We start from the raw sequence: 16,551 nt of genomic DNA, 5'->3' as shown, positions 1-16,551 counted from the left end.
GGCTGACTTCCTCCAGGTTAACACATGTCATTTCCTGTATACCTGGTTGTCATGAAGCAATTATTTCAGGTGCAAGTCAATAACTGTATCGGAATTATTACAACTCTGATATAAACAAGATATTCAAGAGGGATCTTGGCGCCCACCATTGAATGATCTTTATAGGGTTCCATGTCAGATTGATCTTCTCTCTATGTTTCCCTTCCTCTTACTAATCTGTGTGAATTGAGAAACATCCCTCCAGTACTTTTCAAACAAGGGAAACCTACTTATATATGAAATTTGAGATTTAGCAATAATCCATGGCTGTCTGTCAGCCATGTTGTTTTCAGATTGGTCCCAAAATGCAATACAATTAAGGGACCAAGGGGAACCTACATATGAAATTTGAGAACGATCCCTTCAGTACCTTCTGTATCAAAATCCAAGATGGCTTCCTGTCGGCCATATTGTTTTCCAACTGGTCCGAAAATGCAATATGCAATATGCAATTGTCAACATCCAAGATGGCTGCCTGTCGGCCATGTTGTTTTCTAACTGGTCACAAAATGATATATGCATAACTAAGGACCAAGGGAAATGTGCATGTGAAATTTGAGTAAAGATCCCTTCAATACTTTCTGAGATTTAGCGATAGCAACCTTCAAATGTCAAAATCCAAGATGGCCACCTGTCCCCTATGGCCGCCTGTCCGATCGCTCTTAAAATAGAATATATGCACAACTAGGGACCAAGAGGAAGGTGCATGTGAAATTTTGTAATTATCCCTACAGTACTTTCAGGGAAATAGCGACAACAGGGATTGTTTACAGACGGGCGGACGGACGGAGCGACGAATGGACGAACCATGGACCACGGATGACGGACGCAAGGCGATTTGAATAGCCCACCATCTGATGATGATAAGGTAATAAAACATAATGGATAATAATAACAAACATCAGCATAGACAAACATAGTCTTTGTTTATTTTTTCACTATTGAACAGGTTTGTCCAGAAATTTTGAAATATTTATTAAAAATGGACTTGATCAATACAAATTATAAAACGGTTCATATACATGTATATTACTTAATGTCATCAATAAAGTTTTGTCAATTGTCTATTATTATGTTTACATGAAAGATTGCTGAAGGACTCTGATAATCTGACATATAATCACAGTCTAATTAATAATCACAGTCTAATTAATAATCACAGTATAATTAATTCCCATGCTGTTAAGATGTTTGTACAGCTGTAATGATCCGACTCACAATATCATCGACAGTGTTGTCGATATCTACAATAATATAGTGTTCTGTATCGTCAGGGTGTTCTAACGTGGCCAGTTGGGAAGGCAGAAGTGAAGCTGGCATGAAATGGTCCTTTCTGCAATCCATTCTTCTCTGTAGTGTCTCCTCTTTCCCATGCAAAAGTACAAATAACACAGATGATTTATTCAAACATTTCTTAGACGAAGACTGGGAATTGGGATCGTCACTTTCAACACCTCTAAGAAGAATATGTCGGTACAGTTTCTTGAGACCAGAGCAGGTAACAACTCCATCTTTATTTTGGGACTCCAAACTGTAAAACAGAATTATTAACTTTTTAATTGTGTTAAAAAAATAAACCAAAATTATTGGTCTTTTATGTTATTACCAACTGTCATATTTGAAAGATATTAGTTCTTCCACATTGCTATTGTGTTTTATTCATGTTTTCATGTAAAGTATATCCATCAATATAAGGAAGTTGATATAAAAAAGATATTGAACAAGCGATACAAATCCCTTCATGTGCCAAGTATGCCTACTAAAATATCCTGCTTTAAGCCAAAAAAATAAAATTTAACTATGACTTTGTCATTTACTTTGCAGTTTGCACCCTGGAACAGACACTCTGATATTCAAGGTAATCTCTTATTTGACGATTGTATGATGTTTTATCAAAATGAATTCACAAGAGCACAAATACTGTATTGACATACCCTCTCACCCACATACAAACATACCCTCTCACTTACAAACAAACATACCCACTCACCCACATAAAAACATACCCTCTCACCCACATACAAACATACCCTCTCACTTACAAACAAACATACCCACTCGTCCACATACAAGCATACCCTCTCACGTACAAACAAACATACCACATACAAACATGACCACTCAACCACATATGGACATACCCTCTCACCCACATACAAACATACCCTCTCACTTACAAACAAACATACCCACTCACCCACATACAAGCATACCCACTCACCCACATACAAACATACCCTCTCACACACATACAAACATACCCTCTCACACACATAAAAACATACCCTCTCACTTACAAACAAACATACCCACATACAAACATGACCACTCAACCACATACAAACATACCCTCTCACTCACATACAAACATACCCTCTCACCAACATACAAACATACCCTCTCACTCACATACAAACATACCCACTCACCCACATACAAACATACCCTCTCACCCACAAACAAACATACCCACTCACCCACATACAAACATACCAACTCACCCACATACAAACATACCCACTCACCCACATACAATCATACCCACTCACCCACAAACAAACATACCCACATACAAACATACCCACTCACTCTCATATGAACACATCAAAGAATTATTGTTACAGTAATGTTCCCTGTAAAAAAAAAAAAAAAAAATTCTAATTAAGTGATGGCTATGTATTAATTAGATTATGTATACTTACCTCTGCATGTACTGATGTATTTCTGACAACCAAGGAATCCTGTCCTGAGGAAAGAAATAGGTCAAAGGTATGATTTTAAAGGTGAAATTGTCACATATTTTAATGCTTTTTGGTATGATGACCATCTATAAGAAATTGTCTATCTAGGGTCCAGAGCTGTTATTGGAGCTAGTTACATTGTACCTTCTTGTGCAATAAGAGAGGGAAAATGAATGACCAGACCTAGACTCAAACCAATGACCTCTGAACTTTAAATGGAGGCCATTTGAGCTGGTACTTGGCCACTGGTATTATTCCTCTAGGAGTCCAGATCTGCTTCATCAGCAGTTATCATATATATAAAACAAGTGTCTTGGCAATCAAACCTTTCCAATCATTATTTGCATCTTTGTAGTGAACTTTGACTCGAAGACAAATGACTTTAAAATCTGATACAAATATGCCAATTGATATTCCAAAGTTCTAATGAATGATTATGCATAAAATATCATCTCAATATCGCAATTTCTTTAGTATTTTGTTACATCTGACATATCCAAATTGATATTGAAGGCAGTCTATTAGACACCCACAGTGCTTGGCCATGACCTTTCAGGTACCTCTAAATTCATTTTTATGATGTCAACATCTTCATAAACCGTTTCAGTTTGAATTGAAGTGTTGGCTACAAATAGACCTTAAAATTTCTATGGAGGAAATATTCTTAACAATACTTCTGTCCTTTTAAGAATTGAGTTTGATTTCAGTCAATACCTTGTCTGTCAGCGGTTGTCCTTGTGACATCTTCTCCCTGTTTTTTGTAGAGTGGAATTCATCAGCATCACGGAAGGGCAGATTCAACTACGAACAAAATCAAGAATATACCCTTACAACATGTCCTTGTGCTGGTTATCTATGAAGGATGCAGAATATGCTGTACATATGACAGATTTTGTTAAACACTCAGTGACCTTGACCTTTGACACTTTGACTATGATAAGTGACAGGCTTTGTCCTCTTATGAAGGAGACATGCATGTGCTATGATATTACTGACAATAGTGTGAATGGGACATTGATGATGACATGATGAAAAGGTTTTACAACACAATTGTTTACATTCTAATTTTAGGTATATGTGAGAAAAATAATCAAGCATGGCCTGTTCGGTGGAGTCGGGGACATCTAAATCCTCTTGCAAGAGTTTGGCAAGCCTCATGCTGACCAGCCAATTACAAACTCTTACACTTGAGTTGAGACATCCCTGTCTGAGGAACAGATCCATGTATAATTCTATTGATCTGGTATGACATGATTATCTCTGGATTGTACTGCTCAGATGGACATAAATGGATGATCCCTTCGCTAAAGCCCCTCCACAATTTGAGGGGATAAGAAAACAATCAAAATACTTCTCGACAAAATGTGTAAATATATATACAAACATAATTTCTTATTTCATTTTACAGAAGATTCCACAAAGTTTTTAGTGAGTTATTTACACTTTTGAAGAGAAATGTTAAAACAAGATAAAAGAAAATATAACAATATCTATAGAAGGAAGAATTCTAAGCAGAAATTATCAAAGAAAATTCACCAAATTTAGCATTATTGAGAATATAAGCTATTTTTCACAGCCATATTGAGACCATAAATCAATTTTCCACAAGACCTGATATGCTTATCAAGGATTTATTTACTGCATATATATACTGTAAATGTATATATGAAAATTGTATACTATACACTTTTTTCAAAAGGAAATCATATCTAAACACATTAATAGTATTTCTCTCAACCTTTTCTACAGAACTTTTTATCAAATAATTTATATAAAAAATTCACAAAGAGTATTAATCTAAAGAGCCACAAGCTCACTAAACATTATTGTGTGTTACCTCCCTTTGCTTAACAAACTGACACACAAACCAGTTAATTAACTCCAAATATGCACATGTGAATGAAAAAATTGTCTAATTTTTAACCGTTGATATATACAAAAGTAAAGTTAGTTCTTTTAAAATTCAAAACACAACAAAATTATGTTACTGCCCCAGTAAAAGACAGAGGAGTGTGAGGTGTAACTAACACCTCAAGTTTTCAATTTTAAATTTCAAGTAAAGCTTTTTGACATCCAAAATATGCTATTTTTCAGCTTAGAAATAATTCAGTTGAGCTGAGGTAAGCCACTTCCATTGATCTTCCAAGATGTTTATATATATATATATATTTATATATATAGTAATAATAATAAAAAACACAAACCAGAAATTCACACTAGCGCTTTCACATGCTTTGAGAGCAAGCTCTTCAGGTGTAATGAAGAGCTTGCTCTCAAAGCATGTGAAAGCGCTAGTGTGAATTTCTGGTTTGTGTTTTTTATTACTATTACTATGTATATCCATCACAAGGACGTTATATATTTTTAATTATATACATACATGTATATATATATAGGGTCTAGTAAGTAATAACGACGGTATAAACCAATATAGGTACTGGATCCTAACAAACAAATGTTCATTGGATGCGTATTACTAGAAATAGATAATTGTCAAGTAGTAATAACGACAGTACAGACAAGTAAATTGTCGATAATATAGATGTATGAGTCTGACTTGTATCTATTTCTATGTAATATTATTATTATACAAATACAAATTTAATCTCACATTTCAATTTAATTTCTGCTTCTTAAATACAGATAAGAATAATATACTGGGCCATACATATAGAAATACTTTATAGTGGGATTTTCATGTCAAAGTGCAATCTTTCATATACATTAAAATAAATTAATTTTAAGCATTTCAAAAAAATTGTATTTATATACCCCTGGTAAGAACTTCAGCAGCAGTTGAGGAATATTTTAGCCAAGGCTACCAAAGTTATTTATCAATAAAGTGTGAACCATTGTGATAGAGCTTATATAAATTAGATGCTGTCTTAAGCCATGTACTACATTTACCTGGTAATAAACTGGCCATTTTTTATGTCTATTGCAGGTCAGTATATATTACAAATATTATTTCAAAGTCTGGCAATATGCTGAGCCTGTATCTTTGAATCAAAATTGTACCTATTATTATTTCATAAGTTTACATATTTACCCCTGGACTTATTACAGGATAAATAAAAAGAAAATACCATATATACAAATAGTATGAGGTGCCCTACATGATACAGTATACATTGTCCAGGAAATATTTCAGGTATGTTTTTCTAATATGAAATATCTGGTTAACCTATCAAACACCTCATCCGGATACTGAAAAGTAAATAGTATCCTTCTATATATAGATAAGAATGGTAAATCAATGTTATTCTATATTGACCCACTGGTACCTACGCCTAAAACACTGTTTGTATATCGGTGTGTTATTAGCACAAGCATCATCATGATAAACAATGACTTATACACTGTGTACTATGTTTTTGTTGGAATATTGACAAATTACCCTCAGTAAAACAAACATGTCATCATTTATTAATATCATTACGAATGTAAATTCTTAATATTCATGAAATTCCACTGGACTGGGTCGATCATCAGTGACCAATTGGTAGAGCATCTGGGTACTGTTCGGAGGTACAAACAAAACACCCAAAAAAATACTTTGATAAAACAATTGAAAATTGTTCTGATGAAAGCTTGACCTAAGAGGCATAACTAGCTATAAAGTCGACAAATAAATATCCATTAGCAGCAACATTTGAGCTTGTTGTGATTAATTTTACCTATATTCATATTGGCATTAATAAGATACGACACATAAACAAGTTTGAATAAAATTGATCTAAGGACTGACGACCTATCGGCCATTACACAAAACCTGTGGATACTGACCTGGTGATCATGACAACCAAAATTTTCTCAAAAAAAATCTGCATGCACATCTGCACATATTCCTTAATATTTCTGAGTAGTTTTATTAAAATTGTTTAACTATGTTTGGAGTCGTAGTCCAGGCTAGATATGTCTCACTTTGTGGCATTAAGGGCCATAACTCTGTTAAAAATTGATGGAACTTAATGGCTTTCAGGGAGACACAAGAAAATGTCATGAATAACATGTGTTCAAATCTTCAGTGAAATCTATGAATAATCCTTGAGAGGAATAGGCAGGGTGGTAAAAATTGTGTGCCAACAGACAGACTGATTCCAGAATACCCAACCTCCCCCACCCCTCCCCTACTTTGTTGTAATACAGATCTTAGGTCAGTTTACCTTCTTTGCCAGTGCCTGTCCAACTGTTGTTCTGGAAAAGAAAAGTTGACGATACTGAATATTTTTAAAAATTGCACCTGAAGAATACTGTTGTCAAAATGTATGACAAAAACAATGCAACCTTTAATTCTTCAATGAACTTTTCTACTTTGGCGAAGTAATTATAAGCATACATACAATCAAACTTGTCTATAGAGATCACACAATGGACCAGAGAAGCAACCTTTATTGGCAAAGGCATGAAGTAGCAACTGATTCCAATTTCTTAAGACGGCTGGGCCACTATACCTTTCTAACATTCTACACTAGAAAATGAAAATGATAAGATATATCAGATGGTACAATGGGGGCAGCCATTTTGTATGTTCACTCACAATGCCCCCCAAAGTTTTGTTTAGAAGATACAGAAGGGATGTCCATATTGATCTACAGGAGACTACACACTAGACACTAGTGATGGTACAGAAGGTCTATTATCAGAAAGACAAGTCAACAAAATTGTAACTCAAAATTGATTAACTAAGGGCAAGATATACCCACCACAAAATACAGATTTACTGGTTGTGTGAGACTGTTCTGGAAGGGTATAAGCTTCTGCTTTATCGCCATATAAATTGGGCAACTAGAGGCAAAGCACCTGGTAATTACTGAAAAGTATATTCTTAATTAAATCAATACATCAAGGTCAATAAAATAAAATGTTACAAAGACAAAGTAATTATTTGGCACCTAATATGAAGAGAAGACTTTATTGGAAAACTTTTATTATTAGTCTAGTCATTTATGTGGATTCTATTCTGAATATTCCTCCATTTCAGTACCTTTAACCATAAGTAATCTTTCAGCCCAGAATGGAACTAGCCAAATATCATGACCCTAGGCCTTTTTGTACCTTAGAAGTCGTTCAAAGTTTTTAGCATATCTGACCCTCCTAGCTTTAACGTACGTAGGTCAGGTAAATGTACAGCTAAATTCATTTAAAAATACTCTGTGGTCCTCAATGCTCCAACCAGCATGGTACCGGCCCGTTATCAGGTCTTTCTGGACCTCTTAATAGTTATTGAGTTTGTTTAAAAATATTTGAACCCTGCAACCTTGAAAGTAGGTCAAGGCTATTCATTTGGCCAACCTGGATAACCCTTCATCACAGCATGATACAGGTCCAATATCAGGCCTCTGGGCCTCTTAGTTATAATGAGAAGAATTTGTTTAAAGGGGAAAGTTGATGGAGGACAGATGACAGATGACAGATGCTGCACAATGGCATATTAGCTCACCTATGATGATGTACCCAGGCAACAATGATAAATTACTAAAGTATGCCTGATAGAGAACTACCACATAGCCGGGTATTTTTGCAGGTCAAACAATTTGTCCTTTTCATTTAGAACAAAAGATTTCAATTTCAGCAAATTAAGATATGGTATTAACCTATGCTACATCAAAATTAGCATTCAAACACCAGGTTCAACAAGATTAAGTAGCCATTTATGCTTATAAGTACATCTGTATTCTGCATAACCATGTTATGTTTGTTCTACCATTAATCGTCTGTCATATGTAGCATATGATTTGTTCTGAACATTTACAATGACAACAGTCTTAGTCATAGTATTTCGAGGATATTTACCAATGTCGTATTTTTTTCAGATCAAATTTTTTGCAACCATATCTGAAATGGCTTATGAAATAGTGAAAATATCCCTGTAAAAATGACCAGCTATATGATAGGACTAAAATGTATGTCAGGGTAACTTACTTTCCACACCCAGAAACTCCAATTATAATGATCTGCATGATCTGAGGTAACTAGTGTAGCACCATTCAGGTAGAGGAGGAACCTGTGAAGGAACAACTCACAATTATTACCGGTATTTAGAACGATATCATATCACAGGGGTAGGACAGACAGTAACACAGGGTGTGTAGCACTAGACTACTATTAATATGAGGACACACACCTGGTGTTTTGAGGTGGGGAGGTGCCAGGATGGTCACAACTTTACCTGGTTCTGAGAGCATCAGAGAGAGGAAAGAATTTTTTTCCCCAGTGTGAAATATATAACAAGAGATCCCAGAGGGATCTTGGCGCCCACCATTGAATGATCTTTATAGGTTCTATGTCAGATTGATCTTCTCTCTACTTTTCCTTCATTTTACTAATCTGTGCAAATTGAGAAACATCCCTCCAGTACTTTTCAAAAAAGGGAATCCTAGCTAAATAAATATAAGAAATTTGAGATTTAGCGATAATGGCTGTTTGTTTGCCAGGTTGTTTTCAGGACAGTCTGGTCCCAAAATGCAATACGAGGGACCAAGGGGAACCTACATATGAAATTTGAGAAAGATCCCTTCGGTACTTTATGAGAAATAGCGATAACAAACTTCAATTGGCAAAATCCATAATGGCTGCCTGTCGGCCATGTTGTTTTCTAACTGGTCTAAAAATGGAATATGCATAACTAAAGGCACCAAGGGGAACCTACATATGAAATTTGAGAAAGATCCCTTCAGTACTTTCTGAGAAATAGCGATAACAAACTTCAATTGTCAAAATCCAACATGGCTGTCTGTCGGCCATGTTGTTTTCCGATTGGTCTCAAAATGCAATATGCATAACTAGGCACCAAGGGGAACCTAAATATGAAATTTGAGAAAGATCCCTTAAGTACTTTCTGAGAAATAGCGATAACAAACTTCAATTGTCAAAATCCAAGATGGCTGCCTATCGGCCATGTTGTTTTCCGATTGGTCTCAATATGCATAACTAGGCACTGAGGCGAACCTACATATGAAATTTGAGAAAGATCCCTTAAGTACTTTCTGAGAAATAGCGATAACAAACTTCAAAATCCATAATGGCTGTCTGTCGGCCATGTTGTTTTCTGATTGGTCTCAAAATGCAATATGCATAACTAGGCACCAAGGGGAACATACATATGAAATTTGAGAAAGATCCCTTCAGTACTTTCTGAGAAATAGCGATAACAAACTTCAATTGTCAAAATCCAAGATGGCTGTCTGTCGGCCATGTTGTTTTCTGATTGGTCTCAAAATGCAATATGCATAACTAGGCACCAAGGGGAACCATCATATGAAATTTGAGAAAGATCCCTTCAGCACTTTCTGAGAAATAGCGATAACAAGAATTGTTTACGGACGGAGGGACGGATCCAGGGACGGACGGACCACGGACCACGGACGCAGGGCGATTTGAATAGCCCACCATCTGATGATGGTGGGCTAAAAACAGATGCTGTGTTGAATATCATACAAATCTAATAGGATGGACTAATAAACAAGAGATCCCAGAGGGATCTTGGCGCCCACCATTGAATGATCTTTATAGGTTCCATGTCAGATTGATATTTTCTCTACTTTTCCCTTCCTCTAAGTCTTACTAATCTGTGTAAATTCAGAAACAGCCCTCTAGTACTTTTCAAACAAGGGGAACCTATATATAAAATTTAAGATTTAGCGATAATGGCTGTCTGTTGTTTTCGGATTGGTCCCAAAATGCAACACCAGGGACCAAGGGGAACCTACATATGAAATTTGAGAAAGATCCCTTCAGTACCTTCTGTAAAATAGCGATAACAAACTTAAATTGTCAAAATACAAGATGGCTGCCTGTCGGCCATGTTGTTTTCCTATTGGTTCCAAGATGCAATATGCAGAACTACAGACCAAGGGGAACTTATAACAAGAGATCCCAGAGGGATCTTGGCGCCCACCATTGAATGATCTTTATAGGTTCCATGTCAGATTGATCTTTTCTCTACTTTTCCCTTCCTCTAAGTCTTACTAATCTGTGTAAATTCAGAAACAGCCCTCTAGTACTTTTCAAACAAGGGGAACCTATATATAAAATTTAAGATTTAGCGATAATGGCTGTCTGTCGGCCATGTTGTTTTCGGATTGGTCCCAAAATGCAACACCAGGGACCAAGGGGAACCTACATATGATATTTGAGAAAGATCCCTTCTGTACCTTCTGTAAAATAGCGATAACAAACTTAAATCGTCAAAATACAAGATGGCTGCCTGTCGGCCAGGTTGTTTTCTGACTGGTCTCAAAATTCAATATGCATAACTAAGCACAGAGGTCAACCTACAAATGAAATTTCAGAAAGATCCATTCAGCAATTTTTGATAAATAGCTATAACAAACTTCAATTGTGAAATCCAAAATGGCTGCCTGTCGGCCATGTTGTTTTCTTATTGGTCCCAAGATGCAATATGCAGAACTACAGACCAAGGGGAACTTACAAAAAAGTTTGAGAAAGATCCCTTCAGTACTTTCTGAAAAATAGCGATAACAAACTTCGATTATCAAAATCCAAGATGGCTGCCTGTCGGCCATGTTGTTTTCCGTTTGGTCTCAAAATGCAATATGCATAACTAGGCACCAAGGGGAACCAACATATGAAATTTGAGAAAGATCCCTTCAGTACTTTCTCAGAAATAGCGATAACAAACTTTGATTATCAAAATTCAAGATGGTTGCCTGTCGGCCATGTTGTTTTCCGATTGGTCTCAAAATGCAATATGCATAACTAGGCACCAAGGGAAACCTACATATGAAATTTGAGAACGATCCCTTCAGTACTTTCTCAGAAATAGTGATAATACCTTGCCTGGAATCGGGCTTGAACTAGTGACCTTTCACTCTTAAGGCATGCAAGCATCTCACCACTAGGCTAAAGGGAAATACCAGCTAGACTAGCTAGTAAGGTGACCTTATACTCTCTACTTTTACACTACTACCCCTTCACAAAGTTTTCACCCCCAAAGACAACTACAACCCAGAGTCTTTAGCTCCAAGGAACTCTCTCTCTCTCTCTCTTAATGCAAACAAGATCCACTGGGGTAAAGGAAAAAAATCCATTAGCCTTAGCTAGTAAGATGACCTATACTCGACCTACCACTAAACTAAAGGGAAATTCTCAGTAGTCTAAGCTAGTAAGGTGACCTAGACTCTCTACTTTTACACAAATGCATGAGGATTTTCAGTGTATTCCTACCAACTTTTTCCAAATTTAGCACTCTGATTCCAAAGAAAATTTAAAGCAATCTTCAAAAGCAACTGCAAGTTGAAAGTGAAATATACATCAGACTGCATTACTTCCTTTAATTCCGACAAACTTTTCTTCATAATGCCATAACAAAATGTTCAACTGTTTGAAAATAACTGGTTCCCCTTCACCAAAGGATGCTTTTGACCAAATTTGGTAAAGATCTGCCGAATCATTCATGACTTTTTCTAGATGACGGTGATGCCACTCCATGGCATAAGCCCACCAGCCCTTCAGACCCAGGCATCCTCTGTAAGCCAGTATGGTCCTGACGCTCACGGATAGAGACCACGAGACCATTGGTACACTTGTTTCCCGAAAAATATTTCTCTGGAATTTTGACCAATCAAAAGACTGCTTTCCTGGGGGTTTTGGTTCAACTATATACATTAACGGTGGCCTCCATGGATTTCCTTTCGATAGTAAAAGAACTGATTCAAATACATAATTTCAAAGACTTTCAAATAACAAGATATATGTTTGTTTGTTACATTTATTGACCATTATTAGCGGCTCCCATGACGGGGATTCCCAAAATATGTTTCGCACTAAAGAGTTCCAGAGTTTAATATGTGTGGTGGTATTTGATTAGTTGCTATTTTCAGAGTTGAAACAAGATTCTCTGTACCAAGAGTCTGATGGTCTCTGTCCCCGTGGGTTACCGACAATGTTCAGGCTTGCAGGTGAGCTAAAATTGATGCTGTCCAGATAGAAGCTGGGCGGATGGTCAGATAAGCAGACAGACAGTCAATAATCTAAAATTTACAACTGTGGTCATTCTTCTCAACAGATAGTGTATATATATTGGTTGAATTATGATAAAGGAGGGGGGATGGAAGTTCCAGTAGGGCTATGATAGTGTGAGCTAGGGGAGGAGAGGGAGGGTATATTAGTGGGGCTATGATAGTGTGAGCTAGGGGAGGAGAGGGAGGGTATATTAGTGGGGCTATGATAGTGTGAGCTAGGGGAGGAGAGGGAGGGTATATTAGTGGGGCTATGATAGTGTGAGCTAGGGGAGGAGAGGGGGGGGGGGGGAGGGTATATTAGTGGGGCTATGATAGTGTGGGTTAGGGGAGGAGAGGAGGGTATATTAGTGGGGCTATGATAGTGTGAACTAGGGGAGGAGAGGGAGGGTATATTAGTGGGGCTATGATAGTGTGAACTAGGGGAGGAGAGGGAGGGTATATTAGTGGGGCTATGATAGTGTGAGTTAGGGGAGGAAGGGAGGGTATATTAGTGGGGCTAACTAGGGGAGGAGAGGATGGGTATATTAGTGGGGCTATGATAGTGTGAGCTAGGGGAGGAGAGGGGGGGGGTATATTAGTGGGGCTATGATAGTGTGAGCTAGGGGAGGAGAGGGAGGGGTATATTAGTGGGGCTATGATAGTGTGAGCTAGGGGAGGAGAGGGAGAGGGTATATTAGTGGGGCTATGATAGTGTGAGCTAGGGGAGGAGAGGGGAGGGTATATTAGTGGGGCTATGATAGTGTGAGCTAGGGGAGGAGAGGGAGGGTATATTAGTGGGGCTATGATAGTGTGAGCTAGGGGAGGAGAGGGAGGGTATATTAGTGGGGCTATGATAGTGTGAACTAGGGGAGGAGAGGGAGGGTATATTAGTGGGGCTATGATAGTGTGAACTAGGGGAGGAGAGGGAGGGTATATTAGTGGGGCTATGATAGTGTGAACTAGGGGAGGAGAGGGAGGGTATATTAGTGGGGCTATGATAGTGTGAGCTAGGGGAGGAGAGGGAGGGTATATTAGTGGGGCTATGATAGTGTGAGCTAGGGGAGGAGAGGGAGGGTATATTAGTGGGGCTATGATAGTGTGAGCTAGGGGAGGAGAGAGGGAGGGTATATTAGTGGGGCTATGATAGTGTGAAGCTAGGGGAGGGAGAGGGAGGGGTATATTAGTGGTGCTATGATAGTGTGAGCTAGGGGAGGAGAGGGAGGGTATATTAGTGGGGCTATGATAGTGTGAGCTAGGGGAGGAGAGGGAGGGTATATTAGTGGGGCTATGATAGTGTGAGCTAGGGGAGGAGAGGGGGGGGGGGGGTATATTAGTGGGGCTATGATAGTGTGAGCTAGGGGAGGAGAGGGAGAGGTAATATTAGTGGGGCTATGATAGTGTGAGCTAGGGGAGGAGAGGGAGGGTATATTAGTGGGGCTATGATAGTGTGAGCTAGGGGAGGAGAGGGAGGGTATATTAGTGGGGCTATGATAGTGTGAGCTAGGGGAGGAGAGGGAGGGGTATATTAGTGGGGCTATGATAGTGTGAGCTAGGGGAGGAGAGGGAGGGTATATTAGTGGGGCTATGATAGTGTGAGCTAGGGGAGGAGAGGGAGGGTATATTAGTGGGGCTATGATAGTGTGAGCTAGGGGAGGAGAGGGAGGGTATATTAGTGCGGCTATGAGTGTGAGCTAGGGGAGGAGAGGGAGGGTATATTAGTGGGGCTATGATAGTGTGAACTAGGGGAGGAGAGGATGGGTATATTAGTGGGGCTATGATAGTGTGAGCTAGGGGAAGGAGAGGGAGGGTATATTAGTGGGGCTATGATAGTGTGAGCTAGGGGAGGAGAGGGAGGGTATATTATTGGGGCTCTTACAATGCAAGCTTTATGGAAGATGAGGAAGGGTTTGCCAGTGAGTCTACGATAGTGTCTGCTAAGGTAGGTAGAATTATAATACATGTAGTATGCCAGTGTAGACCAGTGGGGATATGATTTGTGAGCAAGGGAAAAGTAAGAGCAAGGGAAGAGATAATGTACCAGTAGCGCTCGTATAATGTGAGCTAGGGGAGGAGAGGGAGGGTGTACCAGTAGGGCTATTATAATGTTAGCTGTATTTGAGGTGAATGAGGGTGTGCCTGTGGGGATATCATAGTGTCTGCTAAGGTAGGGAGAGGAAGGGCCGCACCAGTGGGAATATGATAATGTGACCTAAGGGGGGGTCATATCAGTCAGGCTTTTATAGTGTGAAGTAGGGGGAGAGGGAGAGTGTACAGTGGGACCATGAAAGTATAAGCCAGGGGTGGGGGAAGCCAATACCATTGGGGCTATGGTATGATGGTATGCTATGATAGTTTGAGCTAGGGTAGGGGATGGAGGGTCATACCAGTCAGGCTTTTATAGTGTGATGTAGGGAGATGGTGCCAGTGGGGCTATGATAGTACAAGATAGGGGAGGTGGAGGAAGGATGTACCAGTGGGGCTATGATAGTGTGAGAAAGGGCAAGGGCAATGGGAGGGGAAGAGATGGTGTACCAGTTGGGCCATAATAATAATAAGAGCTAAGGGAGGGTGTAGTTTACGCTAGCAGTGGAGAGGGCGTGTATACTAGTGGGGCTAAGAGAGTGTGAGGTGGGAGAAGGGAGGAAGGATGCACAAGTGGGGTTATGAAAGTGTGAGGTAGGAGAAGTGAAGAGAGGGAGAAAGGGTATACTAGTAGGGGTATGATAATGTGAGGTAGAATAAAAGAAGGGAGGTAGGGTGTACCAGTGGGGCTATGATAATCTGAGGTGGGATAAGAGAAGGGAGGGAGGGTGTAACAGTGGGGCTACGATAGTTTGAGCTTGGGGTGAGTAAGAGGAGGGAAAGAGATAATGTACCAGTTGGGCTATGATAATGTGAGCTAGGAGAGGAGATAGAGGGTGTAAATGTGGGGCTATGATAATGTTGGTTAGGGGATTAAGAGGTAATGTGCACCAGTAGGGATATGAGAATGTGAGCTAGGGGACAGCAGGGAGGGTGTACAAGTCAGGACTGTAATGGCAAAGGGGACATGTCTAGTCTTATATTAAAAAAATTGCAAGAAATACCTATATATATATAGACAAGGGAATAAGTAATCGCCATTGAAATTCTGGCATATTTTTTCAAACTTCTTTTTCCTAACAAAATCTCCCCCTACCAACATAATTCTACTAGCTATATATATATTTTGATTGATCTCTTCAGAAGACTTTGATCTTTTGGTTCATGTATTTATATTTATATATGTAACATTCATCGGAGTTGTTGAAATCCAACTTTAATCGGTACATGCCACAAGATTTCTAGCTTCTCCAGAACTCCTCGGTATTTCTGGCTATTTTTTTAATAATATTTATAAGACTAATATTAATAGACATGCCCCTGTGATTATAGTGTGAGCTAGATTTAAGTTCACATACTCCAAAACCCTCCACACACATGTATAAGAATGAACATGGGAAGTCATGGTTGTGTACAGGAAGAACATAAATGTTGAATACAGTTAATCAGCTGATCAGGTGAGAAACAACAGGTGGGTTTACTCAAACATTTACAGACCTCCAACAGACAATGATTCACTAACTATGTCATACCATTCAGGCACATAAGTCAAAAAAAATCAAACAGCGTACCTATGTGGTGATTCATGAAGTATAATTACTTTAGTTAATCCATGAACAAACTGAAAGTAGGACTTAGCGATCGTTACAACCTGGCAGCAGACCGCATGGACGAAAATTTAACATTACATTACATGAAAAATCCCGAGGTGTTCCTGGTTTGAG

The 16,551-nt window shown here is 38.7% G+C and overlaps 1 protein-coding gene and 1 long non-coding RNA gene across 4 annotated transcripts; one reads left to right on the top strand and one right to left on the bottom strand.

The window, feature by feature from the left end:
- Positions 1-954: 954 nt before the first annotated feature.
- Positions 955-16,542, bottom strand: LOC117335037 (probable gluconokinase). 3 transcript variants are annotated; one of them, XM_033894954.1, is made up of 6 exons: positions 16,428-16,542; positions 8,706-8,787; positions 6,947-6,977; positions 3,495-3,581; positions 2,742-2,785; positions 955-1,570 (listed from the first exon to the last, which is right to left on the bottom strand). In XM_033894954.1, exons 2-6 carry the CDS (start codon positions 8,741-8,743, stop codon positions 1,222-1,224), a joined length of 549 nt encoding a protein of 182 aa, XP_033750845.1. In that variant the 5' UTR covers positions 8,744-8,787; positions 16,428-16,542; the 3' UTR covers positions 955-1,221. The 3 variants fall into 3 exon arrangements, with proteins under 3 accessions (XP_033750845.1, XP_033750844.1, XP_033750846.1); XM_033894953.1 differs by having other exon boundaries at positions 16,399-16,522; XM_033894955.1 differs by lacking the exon at positions 3,495-3,581 and having other exon boundaries at positions 16,399-16,522.
- Positions 1,459-3,598, top strand: LOC117335038. Its single transcript, XR_004534274.1, has 3 exons — positions 1,459-1,537; positions 1,864-1,897; positions 3,545-3,598. It is a non-coding gene; the product is annotated as an uncharacterized LOC117335038 (long non-coding RNA).
- Positions 16,543-16,551: the final 9 nt, after the last annotated feature.

Source organism: Pecten maximus, chromosome 9 (assembly GCF_902652985.1).
Source record: "Pecten maximus chromosome 9, xPecMax1.1, whole genome shotgun sequence".
NCBI lineage: Eukaryota > Metazoa > Mollusca > Bivalvia > Pectinida > Pectinidae > Pecten > Pecten maximus.
Note: the sequence above shows the minus strand (reverse complement) of the source record. Positions and strands in the feature narration are given on the sequence as shown.

Coding starts and splice junctions, on each gene's coding strand:
- LOC117335037 (XM_033894954.1), bottom strand. CDS start 8,743: ATGCAGATCATTATAATTGGAGTTTCTGGGTGTGGAAA. Junction 6,978..8,705: donor GGAGTTTCTGGGTGTGGAAA/GTAAGTTACCCT, acceptor TTTCTTTTCCAG/AACAACAGTTGGACAGGCAC. Junction 1,571..2,741: donor ATACATCAGTACATGCAGAG/GTAAGTATACAT, acceptor TCTGTTTTACAG/TTTGGAGTCCCAAAATAAAG.